The sequence below is a fragment of the Acomys russatus genome, chromosome 9, assembly GCF_903995435.1.
Source record: "Acomys russatus chromosome 9, mAcoRus1.1, whole genome shotgun sequence".
In the NCBI taxonomy this organism is placed as follows: Eukaryota; Metazoa; Chordata; class Mammalia; order Rodentia; family Muridae; genus Acomys; species Acomys russatus.
In genome coordinates this window covers 37,468,475-37,495,785 of record NC_067145.1, presented here as the reverse complement: position 1 = coordinate 37,495,785, position 27,311 = coordinate 37,468,475, and the positions used below count along the sequence as shown (strand labels likewise).

Sequence of the window (27,311 nt, the reverse complement as noted above, 5' to 3'; positions counted from 1 at the left end):
ATTCCCTGTTTCAGGAGCAGGTTCCAGTCTCCTATATTTTGAAGTGATTACACGAAACACCAAGTTTCTATGTAAATGACAGTTGCAAATGGCCAATAAAATCAAATACACAGAAAACAACGAAAGTGAAACCAATGGACTGCTATAAAAAACATAATGGAGTATTAAGAAATCAATATCAAGAGGACAGAGAACCAGCAAAAAGCGAAACAAAATAAAACAAAAACAGAAGACAAAAGGAAATCCACTGTTTCAAAAGCTCAAAGTTGAATAAAACAACTAAAGAGTTTATTACAAACTCTCATATTTGTTTGCGCCCACAAATAAGTCACTTCAATGAAAAGCAAATGTTTTAATTTTTATGATCTCACTTTTTTTTTAACAGAACTGCGCCCTTTAGGATGACACGTCATTAAAATGATGATTACATAATTAACTCAGAAGTCGCTCAGGCCAAGCAAATGACACTGACAGCTTTAGACTCACACATGGACACTAGGGATGTGTATACTGGCTTTCTGTTTACTCAGAGAAACAAATATCAAGCCATCTTGTCACCACCTGCGATGTGTTGGGTAAGACAGTTTCAGTAACTGATTTCAATTGTTTTACATAACCAACCCCTGGTCGATAACATCAGACCCTCTGCATTGCTAATGTTTAAACAAGCTTTTCCTAGGTTTACATTTCACAGATGTTCAGTGCAAATGTGTCACGAGTACCTCAAAATTCAAGAGACTTACAGAAGTATTACTCTCAACCTCCTAATGTACGAGTAAACGTATCATGATGCAGACACAGTCAAAACAAAATATTCAATTTTTCCTAAAAGGAGCCTAAAATTAAGTACTTTACAGCTTTTTAAAATTTTTTTATTTAATTAATTTATTCAGATTACAACTCAGTTGTTGTTATACTTTATAGTTTTTATCTCCATTTTAAATATACATGAAATATAGGTCCCATTTTTATAAACTGGGAGTACTGCCAAAAACATCATATGAAAAAAATTTTTTGCATCTTAAAAATCAGAACTATTTAACCATGCAAATATTTACCTAGTATCTAAATTATAAGAAAGAGTACATTTTTACTATAAACGAGTGTTTAAAGAATATTTTTAAAACCCCATGGAGACACTAATAAAAACTAAGCAGCTGGAAATTATTCTACAGCATTAGGCTCTTGACAAGAAAAGAGAGAATGATGCCTCAAACACACTCTGGTCCTCAGGCCGGCGCCCTTAGCAAGTCTACACAGACACATGGCATACCAGAGAAACGGCTGTGGCTCCACACCACTGATGGAGATGCCCACACAGTCACGTGACTTCAAGATTTCACTGCTGGGTTGGTGCTGGGCAGTGGGTCAATTCAACATTATCCCAGAGATGATGAGTGACAACTTAGCATATCTTAAAGTAGCAAACCTGGGGGTGGGGGTGTGTGTGAAGGTTTGAGTTGCGGGGCTTCGGGTATGAATGGAGAGGAGCTGGATGTGTGAGTCCTCCAGCCATCTCACGGGGCCAGGAAAATCACCAAGGAAAGAGCGACGTCACAGTTATGATAAGCTATACATACACCGTGAGTTTTCACTGTACAGGGTGGGAGGGAGGCTTTTGAACCAATTAGCAGAAAACCCACTCCAGCACATTACAAGTTCACAGCTTCCTTTGTGGCAAGTTGTGTCCAAATCCACAATGGCTCATTTAAGTTAAAAACAAAACAAAAACTCAAAGTCCCCAGCACATTCCCAAGAGGTAAACTAAGATACGAAGTGCAATTGCCAACTGAAAAAAAAAACTTCTACTTTAAGATTTCCCAATCACACTAACACCTCAAATTTATTGTTCAGAAAAACAACTAGAAGTACACTAAAACATCAACACACACACACACACACACACACACACACACACACGGAGACACAGAAAAACTATATGGGAATTTAACTTTCTGCCAATCCGCTAATAAAAAAATGAGTTCTTACTTACACTTTCAAAATTATGACAAAATGCAGTATGCACATATTTTTTTAAAAACTATAGCTTCGGAAAGAGGGAAAAATTGGATTTGAAACTTCAGTAATTTTTTTTCTTAGCTTGAGATTATCCTTACAACCTAAAATGCTCCGAGCTGGAATAATTTCTGTCAGGAAACAAATATTTCCAAGCAGGAGTCCAGACATGTTGATATTTTGCAGAGGTCTTTTCTGTTCAAGAAAGAACCTGTATTTCTTTTTGGGGGGAAAAAGCTTTTAAATATTCTCTTTGCACAAATTCTATCTTAGAAAACTTCACGTCCATGATTTAAACACAGCGATACTTCCCCACGCAGCATGTTTAAATAAGGGTATAGAGCACTCGGCTAAATGGGAATTTTCAGTCGACGTACAAAATCAGCTGTGCTCCTCAGCACACGAGAACCATGGGAAGAAATAAGAACCAGCCCTGGGAAAAGCACACAGACCTAGAGAGAGATAAACAACAACTTTTTAAAAAGTAACACCACAGGAGTTCTGGTTTTATTATTTAACTGTAGGCTAAATACTTTGCTTAAATAGAAAGGACAGTGTGGGTCCCAAAACTGATCTTGTTTTAAAAGAATGCAGCATGTGCTCTAGCAAGGACAGAACACCAAGCATTCAATTCCTTGGGAAACCATTTGCAGCAAAATACCAGAAAGCACATGCTTGACGCACAGCGCCTCCTGCACCGATCAGAACAAGAGTCCTGCAGTGAATTAGCTGGAGGAAACTAGCCAGTGATTCACATCGATGTCAGAAAATTGCTTTACACTGATTATTTGGGGCTAAGGCAAGAGAAGAAATAGTTTTGTTTTTTTTTTTAAACTCTGCTGCTGGGGAGCGAGTACAAAAGCCTAGCGTAACAGCTTCCACATCGCTCACCAAAGTGAAAGAGCTACCCAGACCTTCAATCCATCATATGCAGCAAACACACATGAATGCCACATAGCAACCGATGACAGTCTGTACATGTAGCTCATATGCACACATAGCTCATATACACATGTAGGGCATAGAGATATATGCACCATGCATGTATCAATGGCAATCTTTAATGAGGGCAGCTCCTGACTTAGAGGACTCCAAGTTTAAAATGCCTTACCTTCTACAAGCTCTCTTTACAGTGCACTTTGTGTAATTATAGCACGTTACACAGACTACAAATAGCTTATATCGACTGTCCATCCAGCCAGCTTCTTCGTGCTTCCCAATCAGATGGACAAATCTTTTTCACCGATGACCTTTAAGAAACTGGTTCTGTGCCAGTCAGCTTATGCAGCACAGTAAGCCCTACTGGCGACACCTCTGGCAATGCAGGTTGAAGGTGCAAGTGTGTGTGTGTGTGGGGAAAGGGGGGTGGTGGATTACATCTGTAATTCCAGCACTCAGAGACCAAAGCCAGAGGCCAAGAGAGCGTGACTGCTCCCCTGGCGCTGGAGTTATGGGTGCTCGTGAGCCACCCAATGTGGGTGCTGGGAACAGAAGCTCTGTCTTCTCCAAGAGCAATGTGCTCTTAACTGCTAAGCCCTCTCCCCAGCCTGCTTTCAGGACGTGAATCCTGGTGTAGGATTAGAGGGCTTACCTATACACTGTCTCATGTTTGATTTTCACATACGTCAGGGAACGTGAAAATAACCAAATGTCTTCCCAGGGTTGTGACAGCACATGAGGCCACGAGCCTGTGCAGGAATCAAAGACACTGCTCCAGGGATACCCTTTCTGCAACAGAGAAAACGTCTGCTTTTCCTCCTCCTTTGGATATGGAAGCGGGTGACAGAAAAGGGTTAGGTCCTAAAACGAGCCGCAGCCTCCAATACTCTAAATAATCATTGGAAAATGTCAGATGGGAAGATCAAATTCCTAGGTGCTTTTGCAGGGTGTCTCTGGGCCAGATAAATGTGTGCAACGGGGCAAGGATGGACACAAAGCTCTCCTGGACAAGCCAATGCTCTTTCAGACAAGTTAACTACAGCCCATCTTGGGAAGCAGCTTTGTGCACTGGGACAGTCTTATCACAGAATGCTGTGATCCCTTAAAGGTACACACACGACGACTGAGATGCTAAGAACCAGTTTCATCTGGCTGACTCAGACCATTTGGATTAGAGAAACAATGGACATGAAAAATAGATGAACTCTCCAAAAAGGATTTTTCTCTTCAAAGCAACAGTTACCACAGACAGAGCTTTACAGAAGCCAAGTGGTGTAACTCATGACTATAGCCCTAGTACTTAGGAGGCTGAGGCAGGGAGGATCATAAATCTGAGATAGGCTAGCTAAAGAGCACGATTCTGCTTCAGAAAAAGGAAAAGAAGGGGCTGGGGAAGTGGCTCAGCAATTAAGAGCACTGGCTGCTCTTCCAGAGGACCCTTGTTCAATTCCCAGCCCTCATGTGGCAGCTCACAACCCAACTCTAGTTCCAAGGGATCTGCTATCCTTTTATGGCCTCTGAGGGCACTGCATGCACTGATACACAGGCATACCTGCAAGCAAAACACCGTACACAGAATATTAAAGGAAAAAAAAAATTAAGCCAAGGAACAAACAAACAAAAAAATCACATATCACAGAAGGTAACAATGCTTTTCCCTCCCACATTGCTCAGATATTTGGCCAAGATTATTGTGGAAATTCCTCTTGGTACAAAACAATGATATTCAAAATATCTGTCCTAGAAGTAGTAAAACAGGTCAGTACGTGAGTGATCTGTCTCTACTTAGGTGATATGGGACACTAGCAACATCCTGAGATTCCCTGAGTCACGCTGAAGACCTTCCTGTCCAGATGGTTTCTAAGCTTTTACTGTGAAAGGTGCTGGACCCCGGGCAAGTGCTTTCCATCGCAGCTAACTGCTATCCGCCTGCTCCTACCCCTCATCCTGATTTCGTGGCGGCACCATTCCTTCCTCCTTGAATCTTTACTTCCACCAGCCTCTCCTGGTGTCTACCCCACTTGCCTTGGGGCTCTTCTCCCATGTGGACTCCCACTTAGCCCTTTGCTTGTGTCATGTAACTTCATTGTTTTAATAGATTCCAATGCGCAAAACGTCCAAATTGATGGCCTCGACTCCAGCGCCTCACATATTTGTCCCCACTGCCAATTCCATACAGCTGTCTTCAACATACTATGCCCAAACCGAAACACCTGGGCAGCCCACTCCTTCAGCCCCTCGACCTCAGCAAACATTTAACTCCACTGTTGGAGTCACAGTGACCCAAACCATATGTCCAGGATCTGGCTTCCTCCTTACCTCCAGGGGAGACATCCCAGTTCTTACCTGAGCTACTACAGTGCGTCTCTGCTTCTGTACTGCTCCCTTCCAGATCCTCAACCCACCAGCTAGGGGGAACTTGAAACATACAAGTCAGACCATGTTTCTGCCTTGCCCAGGACCTGCCAATGATGCCCCATCTTCCATAAACGCTTGCCCCGTTTGGCATGCCCTGTTGTACAGACTTCAATTCCTGCCCCCCTTCCCTTCTAGACACTCTGCTCAAGCCACAGCGGCCTTCTTGCACAGGCTCCTTTGGGTGCCGCGGACATTCCGCCTTAGTCTCGTGCCATGTTTATCCCACTACTTAGATTTTGCACAATGCTCCTCTCAGCATTTTGACTATACACGAACTACTCAGGGAGGCCACTCATTGGCCTGCTTCTTTAATGCAACTTTTTTGTTTGTTTGATTTTTGAGACAGGGTTTCTCTGTGTAGCCTTGGCTATCCTGGACTAACTTTGCAGACCAGGCTGGCCTCGAACTCAGAGATCTGCCTGCCTCTGCCTCCCTAAGTGCTGGGATTACAGGTCTGTGCCACCATGCCCGGTGAATTTCACATCTTATGATCCAATAATTCTGTCATTTACTTACCTACCCTACTTCTAGCCACTGGATTATGTCCAATATAAGCACTGCATAGTTCATCTATCGCCGTATTCCACTCCCAACGGCTTGTGTCATCTATTTATTCATCTCCGCTCCTTAATAATCACTTGCTCCCTCCTCTCATCTGTAGTTGGCTGATCTACAGCGGAATGGTGTCTTGCAAACACAAGCCGTCTAACTACCCCAAAGCAGCTATCATGAGAGCTCATAAGAGACACGTAGACTGCACTTCACCAGTCAATCCAAGCTCTAGTCTCAGCTGGGTCTCTTCACCCAGCCATTTCCTCTCGGATGTGCAATCCTTTACCGCAGGCTCCCTCAGCAGTTCCTACAGAAGGTATCAGATTCTCTTTTCTCATTTGCAATATCCCTATCCCCACCTAAAACACTACCTGGACGGGGAGGAAGAGATGACTCAGCTGTTAAGAAGACCTGGGTCCGCATCCCAGCACCTGCATGGTAACTCGCATCATCTGCAACTCGGTTGCCAGGGCTTCTGAGGGATGTGGTACACAGACACACATGTAAACACACTAATGTGTTAAAATTAAAAAGTGAAGAGTCAATAATAAAATATACATAAGCAGAAAGCCTGCCTTGAACTCAACTGCTGTCTTCATAGTCTAGTTGCTACCCTTGACACCTTGCGGGTTAGCTTACAGGAATAGTTGCTTTTCAGGCAGCTTCTCAACTCTAGACTGGGTGCCAGATCGTAAAGGCATTTTATCAGAAGTCTGTGCTGGCTGAGAAAAATCTATGTTGCTTATGGCCCCTTTGCTTTGGGACCTTTAACTCGTGTCTACTGATTAAATATCCATTTTATAAATTTTCCATATGCTACAGTAGAAGCACAGATTAAAAACCCATATTCTGATATCTGGATACAATTTTATACAAAATGATGCCGAGTATAAAAACCAGGTGAAACTCTAGTAAGTGTAAGTTATTTGGTCTGATGTTTATTATCTCATATTATCAAGTAACCAAACTAATAAATAACTTACCTACAGATCACCCAAACCTACGTATACCCTGTGTTCACCAACACCCGCCTCTCCCACATGGCTGGGCCCACAGCTAGGCCCTCCTGCTAACTTCAGATCCACCCACACCTGGCAACAGTTCCAAGGGCATCTATTAAGAATGGCATCTCTGACCACCTCAGGCTGACAGCTGCATCTCTGTGTGTGAACTGCCACACTGTATACCCTGCTCATGTTGTACCCTCGCCACATGGCTGAGCACAAACTCTCCAATCAGTTGGAGTGGCATCTTTGTCTCTGCTTTTGAGAGTAAAAACACAAGGTAACGGCTGTGCATCTCTTCCCATCTCCCAGCGCCCATGACCTTAGGCAGTCCCCCCACACTATGTCTTGGCCAGGAGACCTATTCTGGTCACTAAAAGGCCAATTGCAGGAACACTCTCAGAGTGCTTCCTCTTGCTGCAGTCAGGAGCCCTGAGTACCCCTGAGAAGTTTGGGGAGTTTCCTAGAGAGTGAAAGACCACACAAGGGGCTGGAGAATCAGCTCAGCAGGTAGAGGACCTGAGTTCTGGTCCTCAGTACCCATGTAAGAAGCCAGGCATGGTAGCATGTACATGTAATCCTAGCACTGGGTAAGCAGGGAAGGTTTGGTGGCCAGCTGACTCTGGCCAATCAGTGAGCTACCCTGACTCAAAAAATAAGTCACTTGGAGGGTGAATGAGGAAGACACCTGACACTGACCTCGGGCTTTCACATGCAGGGACTCACATGTACATGTGGTAAGATCTCTGCACATGCATACACACAAAGACCACATGTAGCCAATGTGCTCACCGAGTTAAACTCCAAACAAATGAGATAGACCCCAGCTACCGGACTGCAAAGAACCAGCAAGCAGAGCCTGGGCAGAACCATAGGGCTGACATCAGACTTACAGGCCTAAGAGCTCGCTCTGTAAAGTCACTAGGGATTTTGAGGTATAAAAGAGATGTGACAGTCCACAGAACACAGGTCACATTGTCTCCTAATTTCGGTGCAGTGCGATGGAGGTGGAACCCCTCCCTGCTCCCCCCAAATATTAGACTTTTCTGTTAACTCAGGTGATGGGAGACAAGAAAACAAAAATTTTAGTTTGGTTGATGATATGAAATGAGAATCCTGTGTGTTTCAGAGTTTCTGGTATGATTAACAAAACAAAGCCCAGAAGCCAGCTGCCAGGAAGCCGATCATAGCTGTCTTTCTAGAGATGTGGGATGAACCCAGAGGCATTCATTGTATCTTTTGGTTCTTAGGTGAGCACCATATGCTTCCTGGAGACTCATGACTAATTGTCTTAGGATGGACAGGCAACCCCAGCCTTGAGGCACTGGGGACACTACAGCCACCAGGTACCTCATACAGCATGTGCCCCACTTCCTCAGTAACCAGATCTTACCACCATGCATGAGAGTGACAGTCTTCAAAGGAGGCTAGAAGGTACGTGCTCGGCCCTTGATTCCATATGCCGCCCTCCCCATACACCCCCCTCAAGTGCTGAGCACAGAATTTGCCGGTGAACCAAAGCAAGGGTGGAAGAGGCTGTGAGTGAAACGTAGAGGAAGACAATCTTGTTGCCTTTAATGGTTTCTAGACACTTTTGCTTCCATCTATAACATCCCCCAGCATCTCCAAATGAGAAAGAAGCTCTTTAAACCATACGTTAGAGACTAGTAATAAGACTTGACTCTATCTGTGGTTGTTTGTACAGCTGTGGAAATAACAAATCGTAAGAAAATGTGAGGAAGAAGTCATTTGAGAGAAGGAACAGCTTTGAGCAATCCCAGCAAACTAAATTGTTCAGAAAAGACCCGAAACTGCTATTGAGCAAAATTATCAATGCCAGCATAGCGTGTGTTCATTCCTCTATCAAAAAAGCTGTCTGGAGTGCTTCCTGCGTACTAGCCACAGTGCCTGCTGAGCCTGTCCAAAAAGGTTCCTGCTTGCCCGACTGTTGGAGCATGCTCAAGCAAACATGCTAATTTAAAAGGAAATAATATGATTATGTTAAAGAAAGCAGCAGAAGAAAAAACATCTTCTTCCACCACGGCCAATTGCTCACCTATGTAGGTTCCGCTGTTGTTACCGTCATATCCGGCATCCTCTGGGTAGAAGGTAAAAGCCAATACAGCAGGAGTCAGGAGACAAAGCAAAACGATTAGGAGCCCAGCCACAGACGCCACAAGCCCATTACCGGAGCAGTCATGTACCACACAGCACGGAGCAGCCCTGACGACGGCACCCTTATGAAACATTTTGTTTACTATGTTTCTTGGATTGAAACATTTTGTTTACTATGTTTCTTGGGTTGAAACATTTTGTTTACTATGTTTCTTGGAGTATTTTGAAGACCTCGTACTACTGGGTGGCTTCTTTCTTTCTTTCAACCTTCTTCAGAGGTTCCTTGCTACAGTTCCAAAGAAAATCTTTTTTTTTTTTTTTTTTAATTATCTGAAATGTTTATATTTTCACAGTAAAGAAAATTACACCAGTGGCTCCCAAAGTAAATTTACTTTTTATAAATCAGCTCTTTGATACTATGTAAAATACAGCGTTTACTTTGGCTGACTGGAGTAGACAGAAAGGTGAGACTAGCATCACCCTTGCTGATAGGTGTACTGATCCCACGTTGGGAAGGAATAGAAGAATAATATTCTATTTTCATTAAAAAATAAAATAAAACCTTTAAAATTAAACAGTGTGCTACTGTTTGGGGAAATCGAGTGAGTTCTGAGCCGTGCTTCTTTTAAAGCAGTGAAATAGTGTTTGTCCTAGAACATTCACACAAACAACACCCCAAGGCTCTGAGAGGGCAGAGCGCACGTCTGTCAGTCACCACACGAAAGTATGACCAACACTGCTTCTTCTGTTTGCCTTTATTTAAGACTAGTGACAGAGTCACAAGCACACTGTGTAGACCAAGGTTACGAGTTACAAAGTCCAGCCATGATTTTTGGTACTGGAAGTGGAAGTTTGTCCCCATAAAGAGCATCTAAACAGTGCTTGGCATGTCCATTCAAGCCTGCACTACTTCTCACTAAATAAACTTGTTAACCACACAGCAAGACTTTCACACATGTACCTTTAATTTCCTCTGAGGAGCATAAAGAAAATGAGAAAGCAGACAGTTAAAAAGACAGAAAATACAACAAAATAGGAAGATCCAAGTAAAAACAACTAAAATAAAATCTACCTACCACATTCAACTGCTTCCTCATCTTAGAAAAGCCGAAGGAGGGAAAACACATACATGTAAACATTTGAATTATTAGTCAGTAAATACAACTGTAGACTGTGCTGAAGCCTGCATGTACAGAATGTATACATTTTAGTAAAGACATGAAGTGGCCATACAGCTTATAGTAAGCGACCAAATGGGCAAAAATAACTAGAAAAAAACTGTCAACATTTTTACTGAAAATAATACTGTGAATAAGGGGATTTTATTTCTTTTAATAGATTGGTTGGCTTATAATTCGATATTATCAGTACATTGAAAAATGCTTCATGAAAATTAAATATCAAAGGAAGAAAAGATCTTGGAAACAAGCAAGTCTGCTCTGAAAATGTCTAAGTATTCTGTAATTTCAACAGTATCCTGAAGAGGCAATTATCACATTATTTCATGGAGAATATTTTATTAATTGTTTTTAACTTGTGCCACACCACTGTATACACCTAGCTGCCCTAGAACTCACTCTATAGACCAGGGTAACCTAGAACTCATAGAGCTTCTTTTGCTCTGCCTCTCAGGTGCTGGACTATTTATAGGTGCATGCCACTGTGCTGTTTTCTATTCACCTGTATCAACTGTAAAGGGGGACTTAATGATGGCATAGGCAAGCATTCACATGACGCACTTCAACCATGCTCACTCCTCCTCTATTACTTCCTGTCCATCTCTACCTTGTTCTCGTCCACATCTGGCATATCCCCTGCCCCCTCTTAGTTTCTTACCTTTTTGTTTCCCCCTAGCTTCCAACTGAGAAAATAAATGCTGTATCTGTTTTTGTGAAGTGGTTTAGTCTCACTTGACATTTTGAAATCTTTTTTCTATCCTCTATTCCAGCAAATGACATCACTTTATTCTTCTTTATGACTTAGAAAGGGCCTTTGTGCACACACATCACATTTCCTTTTCCCGTTCATTTCTTCATGGGCACCAAAACCGAATCTGCAACTTGGATTCCCTGAGCAGTACCATAATCAACATGGAATACAAGCTCTCTGTACAGCGAGTGTCATTCTTTCAAAAATAATTTTTATTTATTATTATTGTGTGCATGTGTGTGCCACAGCACACATGTGGTGGTCAGAGGGCAACTCTACGGTGTTGGATCTCTCCTTCCACTTTTCTGTGAGTTCTGAGATCAAACTCAGGTTGTCAGTCTTGTATAGCAAATCACCATTACCCACTAAGTCACTTTGCTGGCATCGTCTTTCATTCTTTTAGATGTCTGCCCAAGAAGTGGTACAGCTGGATGATATGGAAATTTATTTATTTATTTATTTGTTTGTTTATTTAAAAGATGGAATCTTGCTGTGCAGCCCCGAACTTTACTAGGTACAGCAAGGTAAACTTAAACTTACAAGGGTCCTGTTCTCTCTCTCTGCCAAGTTCTCGGACTATAAGGCATGTGCCACCATGCCAGACTTGCCTTTAATTTTTGAAGAACCACAACAAAAAGTGCTTTAAAAAAGAAGCTTGTAGTCTTGAGTTACTAATTAGATAGCAACTTAAAAGGTTGACCAGGAGACTTCTCCCCAGGAAAGAACAGAAAATGTAATGGCAGCATACCCCAAAGAAATCTCACCCTTGAATCAAGGTGGAACCTATTTCACGGCATGCCTATATAGAAGGAATGAGAATAAAACCTCCCGAAGCTACAGGACAGTAGCCATAGAAAGCGGGTCAGGAAAAGGGAACACCACTGGGTTATCAAGCTATGATGGTTCTACTTGACCACTGTTAGCAAATATGATAAGCAAGGAGTATTACTCAGGTTCATACTATAAACATCCCAAATTAGTGCTTATGCATATTTCTCAGTAGTTCTGAAATGCTAAATGCATCCAAAACAAATGATCAGAAAACAAAGAATAAATTGCATGATCAGAGTTGGCAAGACCAGGCATTGGGCCATACAGAGATCACACAACACAACTTGAGAATCACTACACTCTGCGTGGCAAGACACACTTGTAATCCAGTATGCAGTGGGCTGAGGTAGGAGGATTGATTTGAGCTTGAGGCCAGCCTGTGCAACATAGTGAGTACCAGTCCAGGGCTATATGCTAAGACCCTACCTGATCAAGCAAACAAATACAACAAGAACAAAAATCCATCACTGTAAAATTATCATGAGCTCTATTATAAAGTAGACTGCTAAATCCTCTATATTTCTTTGACAGGAATAATAGAATAAGTAAATAATAGACCCCTGGCTAAAGACTTCAGTATCATGATAATCGGGATGATTAAGGCCACAGAGATAAACAAAAACTTGAAATGCCAACAATCAACCCACAATAAGCATTTTATGTTACATATAACATAACATATAACATGCTTATTTCATATTCCAATAAAAGGTCAGAAATTCATATGTTGTATAAATTTATACAATTATTTCTCCATACAGTTATTGGGAAGAATGGTATGATTTTTAAGCATAGTAAAACTATATATATATTAAGTCTGTGCTTAGTAAATCTCATGTGGAAAAACCAAAGGATTCCTGTAGAATTGACAGCTTTGAAACATGAGAGAAAATATACAAAGTATTGATCTCCGAGGAAATGGGGTAAGCTATTTAATCTTGCAGCAACTCCATGAGGACAGGACTATTAGCCCCATTATACAAATGAAAGCACACGCACGTAGTGAAATACAAAGGATGTGGACCCAGAAGTCTGGCCACATGTATCTAACTACAAATGCCAAACCTTCACACCAGAGCCACTTTGTGACTATTCAAGATGAGGTAGGAAACACCACCAGTGAGGGATCAGGGTCTCAGTGTTGCCTCCCTTTCCCCCGTCCACCACCATTACCTCCACCACTTGTCCCTCTTGTACTTTCCCTATAACCTCAGCAGCCCCATGGACTTCCCAGAAGAGCCTGGGAAGGCTAGCCCCTGCCTCCATGGTATCAGGATTCGCTGGTTCACTGGCTTGGAACCCTGGAGAACAGGACAAGGGAGCTATAAAACCACAGAGGAATGGGTGCCAAGGAAACCAGAAGATAGACTGGGAAGGCTAGAGGGGAGGATGCTGTGAGCTGTGTACAGCAAACTGCAGGCAGCTTCCTATTCCGTCAGCAAGGTTACATCTGCTTGCCTACATCCCCTTAGCACTGACTGTAGCCTTCCCAGAGTGTGGATATGCCATAACCACAGATCAGACCCTTAACCATGAACAGACTCTTCCTTACCAGCATGTCATTAGGTCTCCAGGAAGAATTGCAAAAGATAGCATGGCTTGGAACCTTTCAAACTAGAAGAGTCTTTCCTAAGACTGTTTCAGAAGAGACCGTCAGCCATACCCAGAATTTACTGGGTCGGCACTGTGTGAACTACTGGATGTAAAATGGGCAGCCTTGCTCACTAGCACCTCTTTCCACAAAGCCCAAACCTGTGGAATCTGCCCAACAGCAGCAGTGAAATGAAGGTGTTACAGCTTGGACCCAGGATGCCAAAGGTCCACACTGCCAAGCTATGGGAGGAAAGGGAGCCCAGGGAGAGGACTTCTCCCCCCCAGAACCATGCCCATGAAGGGGACAAAAGAACTCCCCCCTACTGGCTCCTGACAAGGAGGTCGGGTGATTAGGGACTGGACTCCCTAAAACTGAGCCAAAAATAAACCTTCTCTTTATAAAACTCATCAGCCCAGGTTTTTATTAAGGAGGCTACCATAAGGGAAACTATTCAGAGGGACTTATATATTTGTATTTTAAGCTATGTGCCTGTGTGTAGGTGTGTGCATGTGAACACAGGCGTCTGAGGAGACCACAGGTGTCAGATCCCTAGAGCTGGAGATACGGGTAGTCCTGAGCTTCCTGACACAGGTGTGAGGGCTGAACTTGGTGCCTGTACAATGCATTGTGCACCCAACTGCTGACTGATCGCTCTAGATCCTGGCAAGACCTTTTAAAAAGTGTGTTTCTATTAACGACAAGTGCTACCGACACTAAGAAAATGCTTGACAAAGCTTAGATATGCAAAAGTTTTTAGCAGCACATGCAATGCTTATAAAGTGACACTCCGGCGTAATTGCTAAGCACAGGGCAGGTGGCATGAAGGAGGTGTGTGCTCAAGAGAAAGACGCTATGACAACGACATGCAGAATCTGAAGTGTGGCCCGAAATACCGGCAGCCCATACAGAAAATGGCACCGCTTTACTTAGTGTTAAAGCTCTTTTAACCAGATACTATGTGTGCCAATCCATAACGAGTGCATCCTACCTGCATTCACTTCATCTGAAATTAAGTAGTTTCTTTTGTGTCTACGAGCCCCAAATTGATTGTAGTTAAAATGTTTTGCGATTTTTATGTTCTAACTCTTAACATATCAAAACCTTCGCACATTTGTTTATCTCATGCCAAGAATTCCATAGAGCTATTTTTAAAGGGAAGAATTTATATGAATATTATTCAGTTTGCTGTATGAGAACTCGAGTTATTTATACTTTGATAACTGTAATAGATTAGGCACTAAATATAGAAATCATACTTTGATCCTCTACTGTAAAATAATCTATGTGAAAAAGAGGTTTCCCTATCCATCTTTTCTAAAGGCCACAAACACTGGATTTAAACATAAATTCTATCTGGACACAATTAGGAAGACCATTCGTAGCTAGCCTGTCTGTACTTCAACAGACGAGGAATGAACAATATTTCATATTTTTAAAACTTCTATGTCTTTATCGCAAACTAATCGAGGTGTGAGGACATAGCTCAATGGTAAACACAAAGTGCTGGGCTCCGAGGACATAGCTCAATGGTAAACACAAAGTGCCGGGTTCCGTTCATAGCGCGGAGTGTGCATGTGAGTGTAGGGGGTTGGTACAACAGAGCCATGCATGCAAATGAAACACAAAATAAATTATACATAAGAGCTACAGGCTCCCAACTCTCCACCGTCAACTACTCCCACGTGCTACAGGAGACACCCACGCCCGGGACTTAAGCAGCTGCCTCCTGGGTATAATAACCCACAGCAGGCCAGAGCAAAGAAGACCCATCGGACATCCATCTAGCTCTGTCTGGGTTACCAGTACAGAGCTACTATGAGAAAACAGTGAGAAATTTTTCTATTATAGGGAACAGAGCAAAGAGGGGATGGATCCCTGCATCAAGCTCCCAAGCTTTTAGAATATTTTCATTGCAGGAGTTCTGTCTCAGGTTTCGGGAAAGTTTAGGAAGCAAACATTCTTGTTTGAGACGCCCGCTTTCTGGATATGCATTGTCATTAAGGAGAGTTCTGGATACAACATCAAAGATGAATGCCACCTGTGCATACACTGAGTCTTGTATAAAAACGCTGGCATCAAAATGCAGAGAGCTTATCAATATCTTCTTGGTTTGATTTTCACTGGAGCTAGGAACAAAAACTCTAGCACAAAAACAAATGCAAAGACATATGACTAGAATTTGCCTTCCTTTGCATTCTGTGTTGATTTTAACCTAGTCACTGTGCGATTCTAGAATTATCTTCCGTGAACTTTTTCTAGTTACTACGATACACAGCAATCACACTGTGCTAACAGGGAACCAACTGACTTAATGTGTTATCATGTGGGGAAATTTAGCACTTCAAAGTCAGAGCATGCTGCACTTCCCTGGGTCTCAAGTACACTTAAATTTTTAGTTAAAACATTTTTAGGAACTGCTGATATAGCTCAGTCAGTAGAGTGCTGTTTAGCATGCGTAACACCCTGCATTCCATGCCAACACTTCATGAACTATTTGTGAGGCATTGCACACCTGCGTTCCCAGCACTCAGAAAGTGGAGGCAGAAGGGATCTGGAGCTCAAGGTTGTCCTTGGCTGCACAGAGAGTCCAAAGCCTGCCTAGGTTACGGAGGCCCCTACCGCAAAATGTTTGCTTCATTATTGTATTTGTTCATAAAGTTACAAATCACTAACCCCGAAGATCCCTCATTTTAAAAGATCTATTTTGGGGTATTAATGGATGTCTGTTGGATGTCTATCTGTGGGATGTCTGTGGGATGTCTGTCTGTGGGATGATATCTGTGGCATGTCTGTGGGATGTCTGTGTGATGATATCTGTGGGATGATGTTTGTGGCATGTCTGTGGCATGTCTGTGGGATTTCCGTGGGATGCTGTCTGTGGGATGATATCTGTGGGATGATGTTTGTGGCATGTCTGTGGGATTTCCGTGGGATGGTGTCTGTGGGATGATGATATCTGTGGCATGTCTGTGGGATGTCTATGGCATGTCTGTGGCATGTCTGTGGGATATCTGTGGGATGATGTCTGTGGCATGTCTGTGGGATGATATCTGTGGGATGATGTCTGTGAGATGTCTGTGGGTACCCAAGGAGATCAGAAGAATGTGCTGGATCCCTGATGCTGGAGTAAAAGGCAGCTGTGAGCTATATGAGGTAGGTGCTCAGAACTAAGTCTTGTCATCTGCAAGAGCAGCACATGCCCTACACAGTGATCCATCTCACAAGCCCTATCGATTATTTTCCTTCAAGCATTTAACATCATTTCTATCAGCTTCTATTTTCCTTCCTAGATCTCTTCCTGAAACTTGGGAAAGACTGTGACAATGAAGGTTTCTCGTTCTAAAACCCTATCCAGTATTTGAGCCAGGCAGGCCTTACAAAACGCTACACAGAGGGAAAAAAAGAGCAATGTAGTTTAACGTGCTTCTAAAGGTCACTGTAAATATTCAGAGCTAACACAACCCATTTCTGCAGATAGTGGCCAAGGAATTTCAAACAGAACTTCAATCTCAGAGAATAGAAGACCCTGGCCTGCTTCAAGTCTCACGGAAACCTGCTCTCTCTGAGCAATGCTATTTTAAAATATATGCTGCTGGTTTACTTAGATACCTGGGGCCAATTTACCCATCTCTTAGTGGGTAACACATTTTAGTGAATAAAAATCAAGGTATAAAAAGAGTGAAAATCAGAAGCACAGGCCTTCGCATCAGCACTGGGGAGGTGGGACAGAAAGCACACAAGGTTGACGCTCCACTGGGACACACTGAGAGACCTTGTCTCAAATACCCAAGAAGAGTGGGGGAGGGGAGAAAGGAAAAGAGCAGGAAGGACAACAAGTGCACTTCTGTCTCTTTCTTGTATGTAGTGCTAGGACAGGAAGCCCAGGCTGAGTGCTGGGCGCATGCTTTGCCACAGTTATGCCCCTAGAGTGTTGGAATGGAACTCAAGTGGTAAGACAAAAATCAACCAAAAAAAAAAAAAAAACCCAAACCAATAAAGATGGTAATCTGGTAAAGATACTTCCTATAATAAACACCAGATCCAAATGTTTAAATATTAACATAAAAGTAAAATGATGCCAAACAATGGGCAGAAGCCTCCATTACAACTCATGTTCACACCAGCACTCTTCCCTTACACCCACACACACGCAAGTCCACACACACCTATATCAAGTTGAGAGAGCAATTAAGAAGCTGCCCCTTCTTTACAGCTCTTTAAAGAAACATATACTTAGTACATTTTCAAATTAGTAAAACTCCCTAATTATTTCAAATGATAAGGTTCTAAGGAACCTGCCTACAGTTCAAAGCTGGGCACATCTTCAAATTGAGTGAAGTCTTGTTTCCCTCACTGTGTAGCGGCATATTTCATCTAACAAGCACTGAATATATTCCAGCAGCGCAAATCTCCACTCAGTGCCCAGGCTCAGCTCCTCAAAGCTGGAGGAGCTGACAGTGAGAAGTGTCCACACTTAGAAACAATGCACCCTTAAGCCATAGGCCTTCTGACATCTCAGAACGCCACGTGCACCCGGACTGCAAGCAAAAGCAAGCAGGCTTCCGTTCAGTGGTGCACCGGCCTGCTGGGAGATTTACTCTGAGCTGCAGTCTGGCTTTCTTACTACATGATTCCTGGGCTGTAAGTGCCTACAAACTGAAGGAAATAACAGGAGATGTGAAAAATGCAACAATACTAAAAACAGATGTTGGTATAAAATTTCAGGGCCATTTGTTTGTTCATTTCACTTTTTAACATACAATCACTATTTTTTAAGGGGTGGGGACTAGGGTTCCCCCCCCCCCTTTTAAAATGCCCAGACACACAGACCATTTAGAGAGACCTAAAAAGGCGAAAAGAAGGAAATAAAGAAAAAAAAATGTCCCAAGCCCACTCTCTTTCAGTAGTGTTACACGGCCTTTTTTTTTTTTAAAACTCTCATTTCCTTTCTTTCGGTCTGGTGAGAACACAGTGCAGGTGGGATCAAGTACTCGATCGCGATTGGTAGATAAGAAGGTATTAAGCATGGTTGCTCTTAGGCACAAATGCTTTTGTGCCCAAGAAAATGATAGTTTTATTTTCTTTTTCCCTATTTTTTACAGAGAAATATTTACCCCAAGCCTTCTGGCCTAGGGAAAACAACAACAGTAACAACAACAACAGAGTTGTACTGTAAGCTCCTTACTCAGTCTTTAAGCATGAAAGTTACTGATGACTGTTTCACACAGTGAGTTTTGCACAGCACAATGAACACCCTACCACATCTTTTTTTTTTTTCCTTGCAAAGATATCACATTACTGTGAATTATTTCTGTGTTGGGTTTCTGAGACACGATGGCCCAAGAGCTACTGCAGGATAATATGACCCCCCCCTCCTCCCCGGAGCACCTGCTTTCACAGTCAAAAACCAACAGTGGGATCGGGTTACCGTGCATTCTTATTAACAAACTTACATGATTTCCTGTTGGAAAGTTTCAGAGGCTGAACTACTATTTCTGGTCGTCTCACAGCCAATCTCCTGGGGGAAAGAAAAGGCCAATGTGCCTATCAACTTTCAGGCCCAGGTTCAAGGTTAACACAGCACCAAAATATAAAATCCGTAAGGAAGACCTTGAAGAGAGTCAAGACGAGCTGCTCGAATGAGCCAAAGCCGCTGCTGCTCACGTTTTAAAGTTGCCCCCTTTCCTGAAGTGACGACTCCCGCCTCCACCTCTCCTTGAAGCACACCCCCAGATATTAGTGTGCTAGGTGTCTGCTTGTTTCACAACAAACACAGGAGGACCTGGCCCTGGCGTATTACATTTGGTCATTAGTCACAGAGCTAGACAAAACAGCTCCGAATCCAAACCCAGCAGACAACAGATTCGCAGGCAGGGTTTAAAGGATCATTTTTATCATAACTGTGCTAGAGTAACACTCTGCAGGGAATGGAAAGTCCTTTGAAAGGTCACTGTGCGCTGGACCAGTGGCTTACCGTTCCTGGAAATGCTTGGAGGGGATCAGGCCTGCCCTGGGGTTGGCATCACCCTCGTGCTTCGCCTGCCACCACGTCACATCATCTTGGCTCATAATCTGAAGAATGTCTCCCTTTCTGAAAGACAGCCCTGCCTCCTTACACGGGATGGCCTTGTCCTCCTTGGGATCATAGTCGAAGAGGGCTTTGAGAAACATCTGGAAAGCAAGAATAAATGGGGGAGGTGAATGAAAAAGCCGTCTTCATTCTTGCAATGTAGACGAAAGAAGTAGTGATTTTCAAAGCAGGTATGTATTAGTTGGGGGGAAAAACACATTAAATCCCCAACCCAAACAGTATTTTAAGGACTTACCTTGCCTTCCTTAGAAGGTGCCTCTTCTTTGGTGCTGGGTATTATCTTAAATGTAATTGCTCCCTGGGATTGACTCTGGCATCAGGGATCAAAGAAAAGGTCATTAGTGAGATAAGGCAAGGAGACACCACAGCACGCAGGTAGGAGTGTACAGGACTGGCGTTCCACTTAGAAGACGCCAGGAAACTATGTAGAGAGTCCAGAAACATGAGAAAGCTCTAAAGTGGGTCAAGTCAGCCCAAGACCACATTTACACTTTTACACCCCCTGTGTGCTCAAGGTCTCAATACACCTACTGCCATCCAAGCTAGGTTACCTTGAAGCAGACATGAGCGATATGAACTAGGCTTGAAATGAACACAACAGCCAATGACTAGAACAGATAACAGAGACGAGATCCTGGTGTTTAAGTGCTGGCATCCACACTGGGTGAACTTGAAAGCTGATACCAGACACATCATTTCTGTGGTTATGAATACGGGATTCACTTGGCAGCAACGTGCAGCAACAAAAGCAACCAAGCATAGCCAGCTTGGCTTTCTTCTGGCAGTTAGGTAAACAGCACATATAACAACTCCATTGAGAGGTCTAAAGACAGACAGAATGTCTACTCAAATTTAATGAAGACAGCAATTCCATGACCCACAGATGCTTGCTGATTATCTCAGACCAAGACAGACCTCCTTGTGAATGGGCATTTATGAAGACATCTATTGGAGGTGCTCACTCATCTCTCTATTGCTGTAGGCTTGCAAGCTCATATACAAAGGGGCGGCCTCCGTTTTACCCCTATACCTGAACTTAAGTTTTAATAACTCCCACGCCTAAGAAAATTTCATTCAAGTTTTAGCGCTCATGAGAGGGGCAGAAGCAAGAGCCTCACCACACAGCAGACACACTTCACACCGACCTGAAACTCAGCAGCTATTATTATGACCCCATTCAACCCTCAAAGCACAGCAGCAGCTCGCTACTTTTGTCACCTTCATTTTGTACATGAGAACCTTGGCAAAAGTGTTTCTCAGTATGTGGGCAGCACTCTGAATCTGGAGGAGTGAGTCCAAATCAGACTGAGGAGCCTGAAAGTACGGTGATTTGATTTTCACTGAGATTTACAATGATGTGACAGCTTACCAAAATCTGTATTATTTCCTCAGGCCTCTTGTCTTCCACTGGGATCCCATTTACTTCCCTCAGCTCGTCACCCACGTGAATAAGACCTGACAAACAGGAAACCTGGTAAATCAGCAGTGTCACAAAAAAACAACACTGTGGTCTGTGACTGTTCCCGACAGACGAGTGTCACTCATTCCTCGAGGCAACTCAAGTATTGGAAAAGGAGGCCTCAACACCTCACGTGCTCCAATTCAACAGTGCTCTCATGATGAACACGGCACCATCAGTAGCAGTAACTAGGTCTCTATCTAGATATGTTCATTACTGACACCTTAGAAAATAACTCATTTTTAGTATTTACTTATTTTTCTTTGGTCAAATTTGGCATGTTCCTCAGGAGCAAATTACCTTGTTTTTGAGAAATGGATCTCCCACTGGCCTGGAGGACACTGAGATCCAGCTATGTTGCTTGGCCTGTGACCTCCACCTCCGCAAAGTGAGAATGCTAAGCACACCCACTTCGCTTGGATTTCATTGTCTGTGCTGTGGATTAAAATTGGTCCTCACGCATGTACAGCAATCACTTGGCTAACTGAGCTATTCTGCCAGCATCTAAAGTAATTTATAAATTTATTTTTTAAATTGCATGTATTAGTAGTACATATTTTTCACATGAAAAAGAACTAAATGGTTCATAATATAACTTGTAGGTGGCGAGGGCAGTATCTCCAGGATAGAACACTTGACTAGCATGGTTGAGGCCATAGGCTTGACCATCAGTACTGTGAGGTGAAAATCCCATGTCTTTGGAAGACTGTATAAGCTAAGAGCACAGAGAGAGATTCATCTATTATCATTTGTTTGCACAGTGTCCACATTTCAACACAGCAAACCATGCCTGCTCTTGGTTCTGCTATCTTGTATCCTACAGAATTCCCTCATAGAACACAATAAGATTTGTCCATAGCCAACCAACAAAGCTCTCACCACTTCTGTCTGCAGCTCCTCCCCGCATGATGCGAGCCACAAGGATTGCCCCAGTCTGCTCATCTTTCTTAATGGTGGCGCCCTTTCCAGGCAACAGAGATGGGAAAAGAAAACAAAACAAAAAACATCTGTAGGCGGATCTGTGAACTGGGTTGTAAGACAGAGATGTGAAATAACAACTAGAAGCTACAAGAAAGAGAAAGGAACAAATCGGGAGGAAAAAGACCTGTCCGTTGGGTCCTCCTTAGAATGCACCGAATTCAAGCTACATACAGAGCCCCTGGTATTTCAGCACAAGTTAAAGACTGGTGAAATCTTAAATCTCTTCTAATTCATGCAAAACAATTTTTTTCCTTTAAATTACCCATCTTGTATTGCTTTACTTTTGGGATACTATCTCATTTCATTTTGTCCTTATGTATAAATATCCCACGATGGGACACTGGAGAGATGGCCCAGTGGTTAAGAGCATGGGCTGCTCTTCCAGAAGACCCAAGTTCAATTCCCAGCACCCACATGGCAGTTCACAACCAGCTGTACCTCCAGTCCCAGAAGATCAACGTACCAAGCACACACATGGTGCATCGATATACATATATGCAAGCAAAATACCCCTTTGGGTGACCTAGGATGTTTTTCTGCTCGAGATCCATAGCAGAATCATGGAACGTCTGTTCAGGGCTCTGGGAACTAGGCTGTGACTTTTTGGGTGCAAATGGGTGTTATTGCGGCAGCCCAAGGTCCCTTGATGCAGTTTAACACTATGGGAATTCTAGTGCCAAAATAAACAGTTCTGTTTGTATTATCAATGCTAGATACCAGGTTAATTTCTCTTCACTACTTAAAATAAATAAGCTTTCCAGAGCAGCCTAAAGCACTATTTTTCAACTACTCATTTAATTTCCAATCAGTCATACTTTGCTACATGTTAAGTTTTCCCTTACAAATGTCACTAGGCTATATTTTCAAGGTTAATACTATTTTTTAAAAAACAATAGAATGCCTATTATTTTATTTTGATTTTTGTTAGCTGCTCTAAGTCATATCCTCAAGATGCAAATGTCCCATTTGGTTTTTAGAGACCCAGAAAAAGTGTATCTTAGGAGTGTGAGCACTGTTAGCTCATCTGACTTGGCTCCCTGTGAGATCTACTCATGTCTGAAGACACCACGCGGACCAGTCTCACCAGGGGTTCTCTGTTCTTGACCAGGCGGATGATTTTCACAGAATCTTCCTCATCGTCAATGTCGTCAGGCATGGGAGGCAATACAGGATCGTAACTCTTTTGAGCCACCGTATCGTGTACTGACAGCAAAGCCTGGAAAACCAAAGATTCCACAGAGACTCCATCAGATACAAAAGCCCTAATCCACTGGCACGTGAACAAAGCTGAAACAGCATTACCCTGTTAGCATGCTGATTGTACGGAAACCAGCTGCAGCAGGGCGTCTTCGGCTTGGGCAGTGGGGGCAGAGGCAGACTGTGCGATGACAGAAGGCAGACTACTCAGATGCCCCCGCACCTCCACTTCTGGTACCACTGACATATGATGCAATCTGCATTAAATTGCTTCTAACCTATATATTCTCTAGTAATCCCTATAAGGTACCTGCTGGGCAAAGGTCAGAGATGTTCCTCTTGGAGAGACTTTACTGATACACTGCCCATGAGCTGACAGAAGCTTGAGACACTGTCCATTTTTTCTTTATATTTTAAAAACATTTTTGAAAATGACCATGCAACGTAATGCATGGATGGATGTTTCTACATATGTATGTGAGTGAACACAGGGTCCAGGTGCCCTTGTGTGCATGTGGAGGCCTAAGGCTAATATCAAGTGTCTTCCTTGAGGCTGGAAAGATGGCTCAGCAGTTAAGAGCACTGACCGCCCTTCCAGAGGTAATGAGTTCACTTCCCAGCAACCACATGGTGGTTCACAATCATCTATAATGTGATCTGATGCCCTCTTCTGGCCTGCAGGTGTACATGCAGGCAGAGCACTGCATACATAATAATAAATAAATCTTTTTTTTTTTTTTTTTTAAGTGTCTCTCTTGATCCCTCTCCACCATATGTAGGGAGACAGGACTTCTCACTGAGCCCAGAGATCAGTGTTTCAGCTAGTGTGGCTAGCCAGCTTCCTGGGGGACCTCCTCTCTGCCCGCCTTGTGATGGGAGCTAAACTCTGGTTCTCACAGTCACTGTGATTTACCCACTGAGCCATATGGTTTCTAAATGTTTTTTTTTTTTTTTTTCCCCTCTGCTGGGGATGTAGCTCAGTGCTTGCTCAGTGTTCATGAAGCCCTGGGCTGGCTCCCATTGTATAAACCAGGTGTGGTGGTGTGTGCCTCTGATCCCAGCAGTCAGGAGGTAGGTAGGGGCAGGAAAATCAGATGTACAAGGCCATCCTTCCACACATGTAATGAGTTTAGACATAACATCCCCTCTCGCCCTCATATGCTTATGTGTGTGCATTTAAATTTTTTCTACTACCACCAGATATTGATCAACACCATTTTTCATTGTTTTTGTTTTGTTTTGTTTTACATATTTTGTGTAATGGGTATATATAAAAGAATGAAAGTGTCTTTTAACATTTTCTCACATACATCAAAGAGGAGAGAAAGTGCTGGAACTTTGCACATCGTGTTTCAGACGAATGCACTTGGAAGATCTCCCTCACTTGCTGACTATGGGTACCTGACTCCAGCTGGAGGCCTAGACACCCTGCCCTCCTCTCCCCCTCTAGTCCCAACATCCAACCTGTAACTTACTAAATATACTTCCCAAATATATTTAAAATGCATTTCCATTTTTCTAGTCCAACTCAAAGACCAGTAAACTACACTACCTGGCTCTGTGAACTCTGATGGCAACTGTCATACTAGTGGATTCTTGCACTGTCTATGGCTTCTGTTATGTGACAACAGCAAGGTGGGTAGATGGGACAGACTCTACATCGCAAACTGCCATGCCTGCACAGGGCGCTGTAATAGCTTCTGTATGGCCCAGATGTACCCACTTTTTAAAAATTCATTTATCATATACGCAGTGTTTTGCCAGCATGCACACCAGAAGAGGGTACCAGATCTCATTATAGATGGGTTGTGAGCCACAATGTGGTTGCTGGGAATTGAACTCAGGACCTTTGGAAGAGCAGCCAGTGCTCTTAAACTCTGAGTCATCACTCCAGCCCAATTTCAAATTTACAGTTCACAGTGTAGCCAGAGTGAGTGCTGGCTGGTCAGCGCTCTTCTTAGGCTACCTTACGTTCTGAGCTGAATCCACGCTAGCATGCAACCATCTACCACTTCCTTCTTCCTTCATCTTAAATAATTCATTTTCACCGAGGCCTGGCCAAAACATTTATTATAGAAGGACGCTCCTTGATGTACTTAAACAGTGTGTTTACTTTTATTATTTTACTTTTACCCGTGCTTGTATGTATGATGATATGTACAGACATATGTACTACGGCATGCATGTGGACATTAGGAGACAATATCTGGTGTCAGTCACTGCCTTCCACCTTGCTCGAGACAGACTTGCTCACTGCCATGTATATCACTCTAGCTAGCCACCAGCTCCGGATGCTTCTATCTCCATCTCCTGCCTCGATGTGAGAACACTGAGATTGTAACATATGGCTTGCATGGGTTCTGGGGGAATAAGCATTTTAAACACCAAGCCATCTCCTCAGCCCCATGCCATGGTTTCCTGACCTCGGCACTGCATCTGCTGGCACACACATTAGAAATACATAATTATACATATATTATATTTAATATTTTATATCATTCCATTGTTGATATCAGCTATCAAGAAATCAGAAGCTCTGGGATGGCAAAATGGCGTCAAATTTTAAATTAAACAATTTTAATGACTCTAACATATGTAACCAACTGTCCCGTTGTATCTCAGAAGATTGGTTCTAAGAGTCTTGACATGCTCGCTCCCATGTAAAATCGTATGAGATGTGTGCATAGCTTATGCGCATCATCTCACATACTTTAGAACACCTGCATATTACTTTCTCTCAGTGCACCATGGAAACAGTTGCCATACTGTGCTATTTGGTAAACGGTGACAAAAGCAATTTTCGTATGTGCGCAGGACATGCTTAACATTTTTCAAACATATTCAACCAGGCCTTGGTGGAATGTGCCTCTAAAACTCTGACCTGAATCAGCCCCCGCCTCCTTTTTTCAAAATAAACACCCAGCTTCAATATTTCGTGCAGCAACAGGAAAAAGATGACATCATCCTGCACAGCCTACAACAGTCTCTGAAGCTTGCTTCCACAGGGCAAGGACAAGCACAGAGGAATCCCCGCAACTTGGGAGAGCTGCCAGACATATATTACCTCAGCAAGAGGTTAAAAATAAACTCAGATTAAAAGTGGTGATGTGCTGACTGAACAAAATGTAAAAGTAACCCCCGAGGGTCAAAACTCTTCCAAGTAACTTAACTGTATGACAAAAATCATCACGGATACTGTCTGTAAGAACACTACTGTACTCAATGTCAACTACACATGACTACAGTTCACTCAAAACTTACCAGGCATGCCAAAAGTCAAAGAAGGTTTAAAAAATTACTCATGCCAGGTGGTGGTGGCACTCGCCTTTAATCCCAGCACTTGGGAAGCAGAGGCAGGAGGATCACTGTGAGTTTGAGGCCAGCCTGGTACAAAAAACGAGTTCAGGATAGTCAAGGCTACACAGAGAAACCCTGTCTCACAAAACCAAAAAATAAAAAATAAATAAAAAATTACTCGTAACGATGAAAAACTGAATCAACAAAAGAAAAAAAAGACTGAAATTACTCAAAGGTATAAGTAGGTATAAACACACAGTAGTCAAGGATATCAAAAGCTACTACTGGGGGCTAGGGAAGTGGCCCCATAGGTAAAATTATATATTGTACAAGCTCAATGACCTCTGTGTTCAAGATCCCCAGGGTCCACAGGGAAATCCAGATATGGTAGTATCTGTAATCCCTGTACTCCTCTGGACAGACACAAAGTGAAGATAGCAGAATCACCATGAAGTTTGTGGGCATGCTAGTCTGGTGCATGCTGTGAATCATCAGAGACAACATAGAGACACTGCCTCAAAACAAGGTGAAAGGTGACATACAATTGCTGAAAATTGTCCTCTAACCTCCATATGTGGAGTACACACACACACACACACGCACGCACGCACGCACGCACGCACGCACGCACCCCATATCATATTTATGTAAGGAGAAAGTAATTCTGCAGAAGACAAACTGATATAAACTATTCACAATTAAGCAACAATAAAAATATATTAAGGGTGGGACTGAAGAGAGTGCTCAGCCCTTAATAACATGGGCTGCTCTCCCAGAGAATCTAGGTTCAATTCCCAGTACCTGTATAATGACTCACATCTATCTGTAACTCCATTCCAAGAGCATTTGGCTCTCAGGGCCACCAGAACAGATGATGCACACATATCC

The 27,311-nt window shown here is 42.9% G+C and overlaps 1 protein-coding gene across 2 annotated transcripts in view; it reads right to left on the bottom strand.

The window, feature by feature from the left end:
- Mpp7 (MAGUK p55 scaffold protein 7) overlaps positions 1–27,311 on the bottom strand; it is a 203,597-nt gene that overhangs the window by 30,357 nt on the left and 145,929 nt on the right. For both annotated transcript variants that reach the window (XM_051151157.1, XM_051151158.1), the window contains exons 6-11: positions 23,014–23,145; positions 21,828–21,909; positions 20,859–20,944; positions 19,725–19,799; positions 19,373–19,569; positions 18,852–18,916 (exon numbers count right to left, since the gene is read on the bottom strand). In XM_051151157.1, coding sequence (XP_051007114.1) covers positions 18,852–18,916; positions 19,373–19,569; positions 19,725–19,799; positions 20,859–20,944; positions 21,828–21,909; positions 23,014–23,145 — 637 coding nt within the window. The remainder of the gene's footprint in view (positions 1–18,851; positions 18,917–19,372; positions 19,570–19,724; positions 19,800–20,858; positions 20,945–21,827; positions 21,910–23,013; positions 23,146–27,311) is intronic.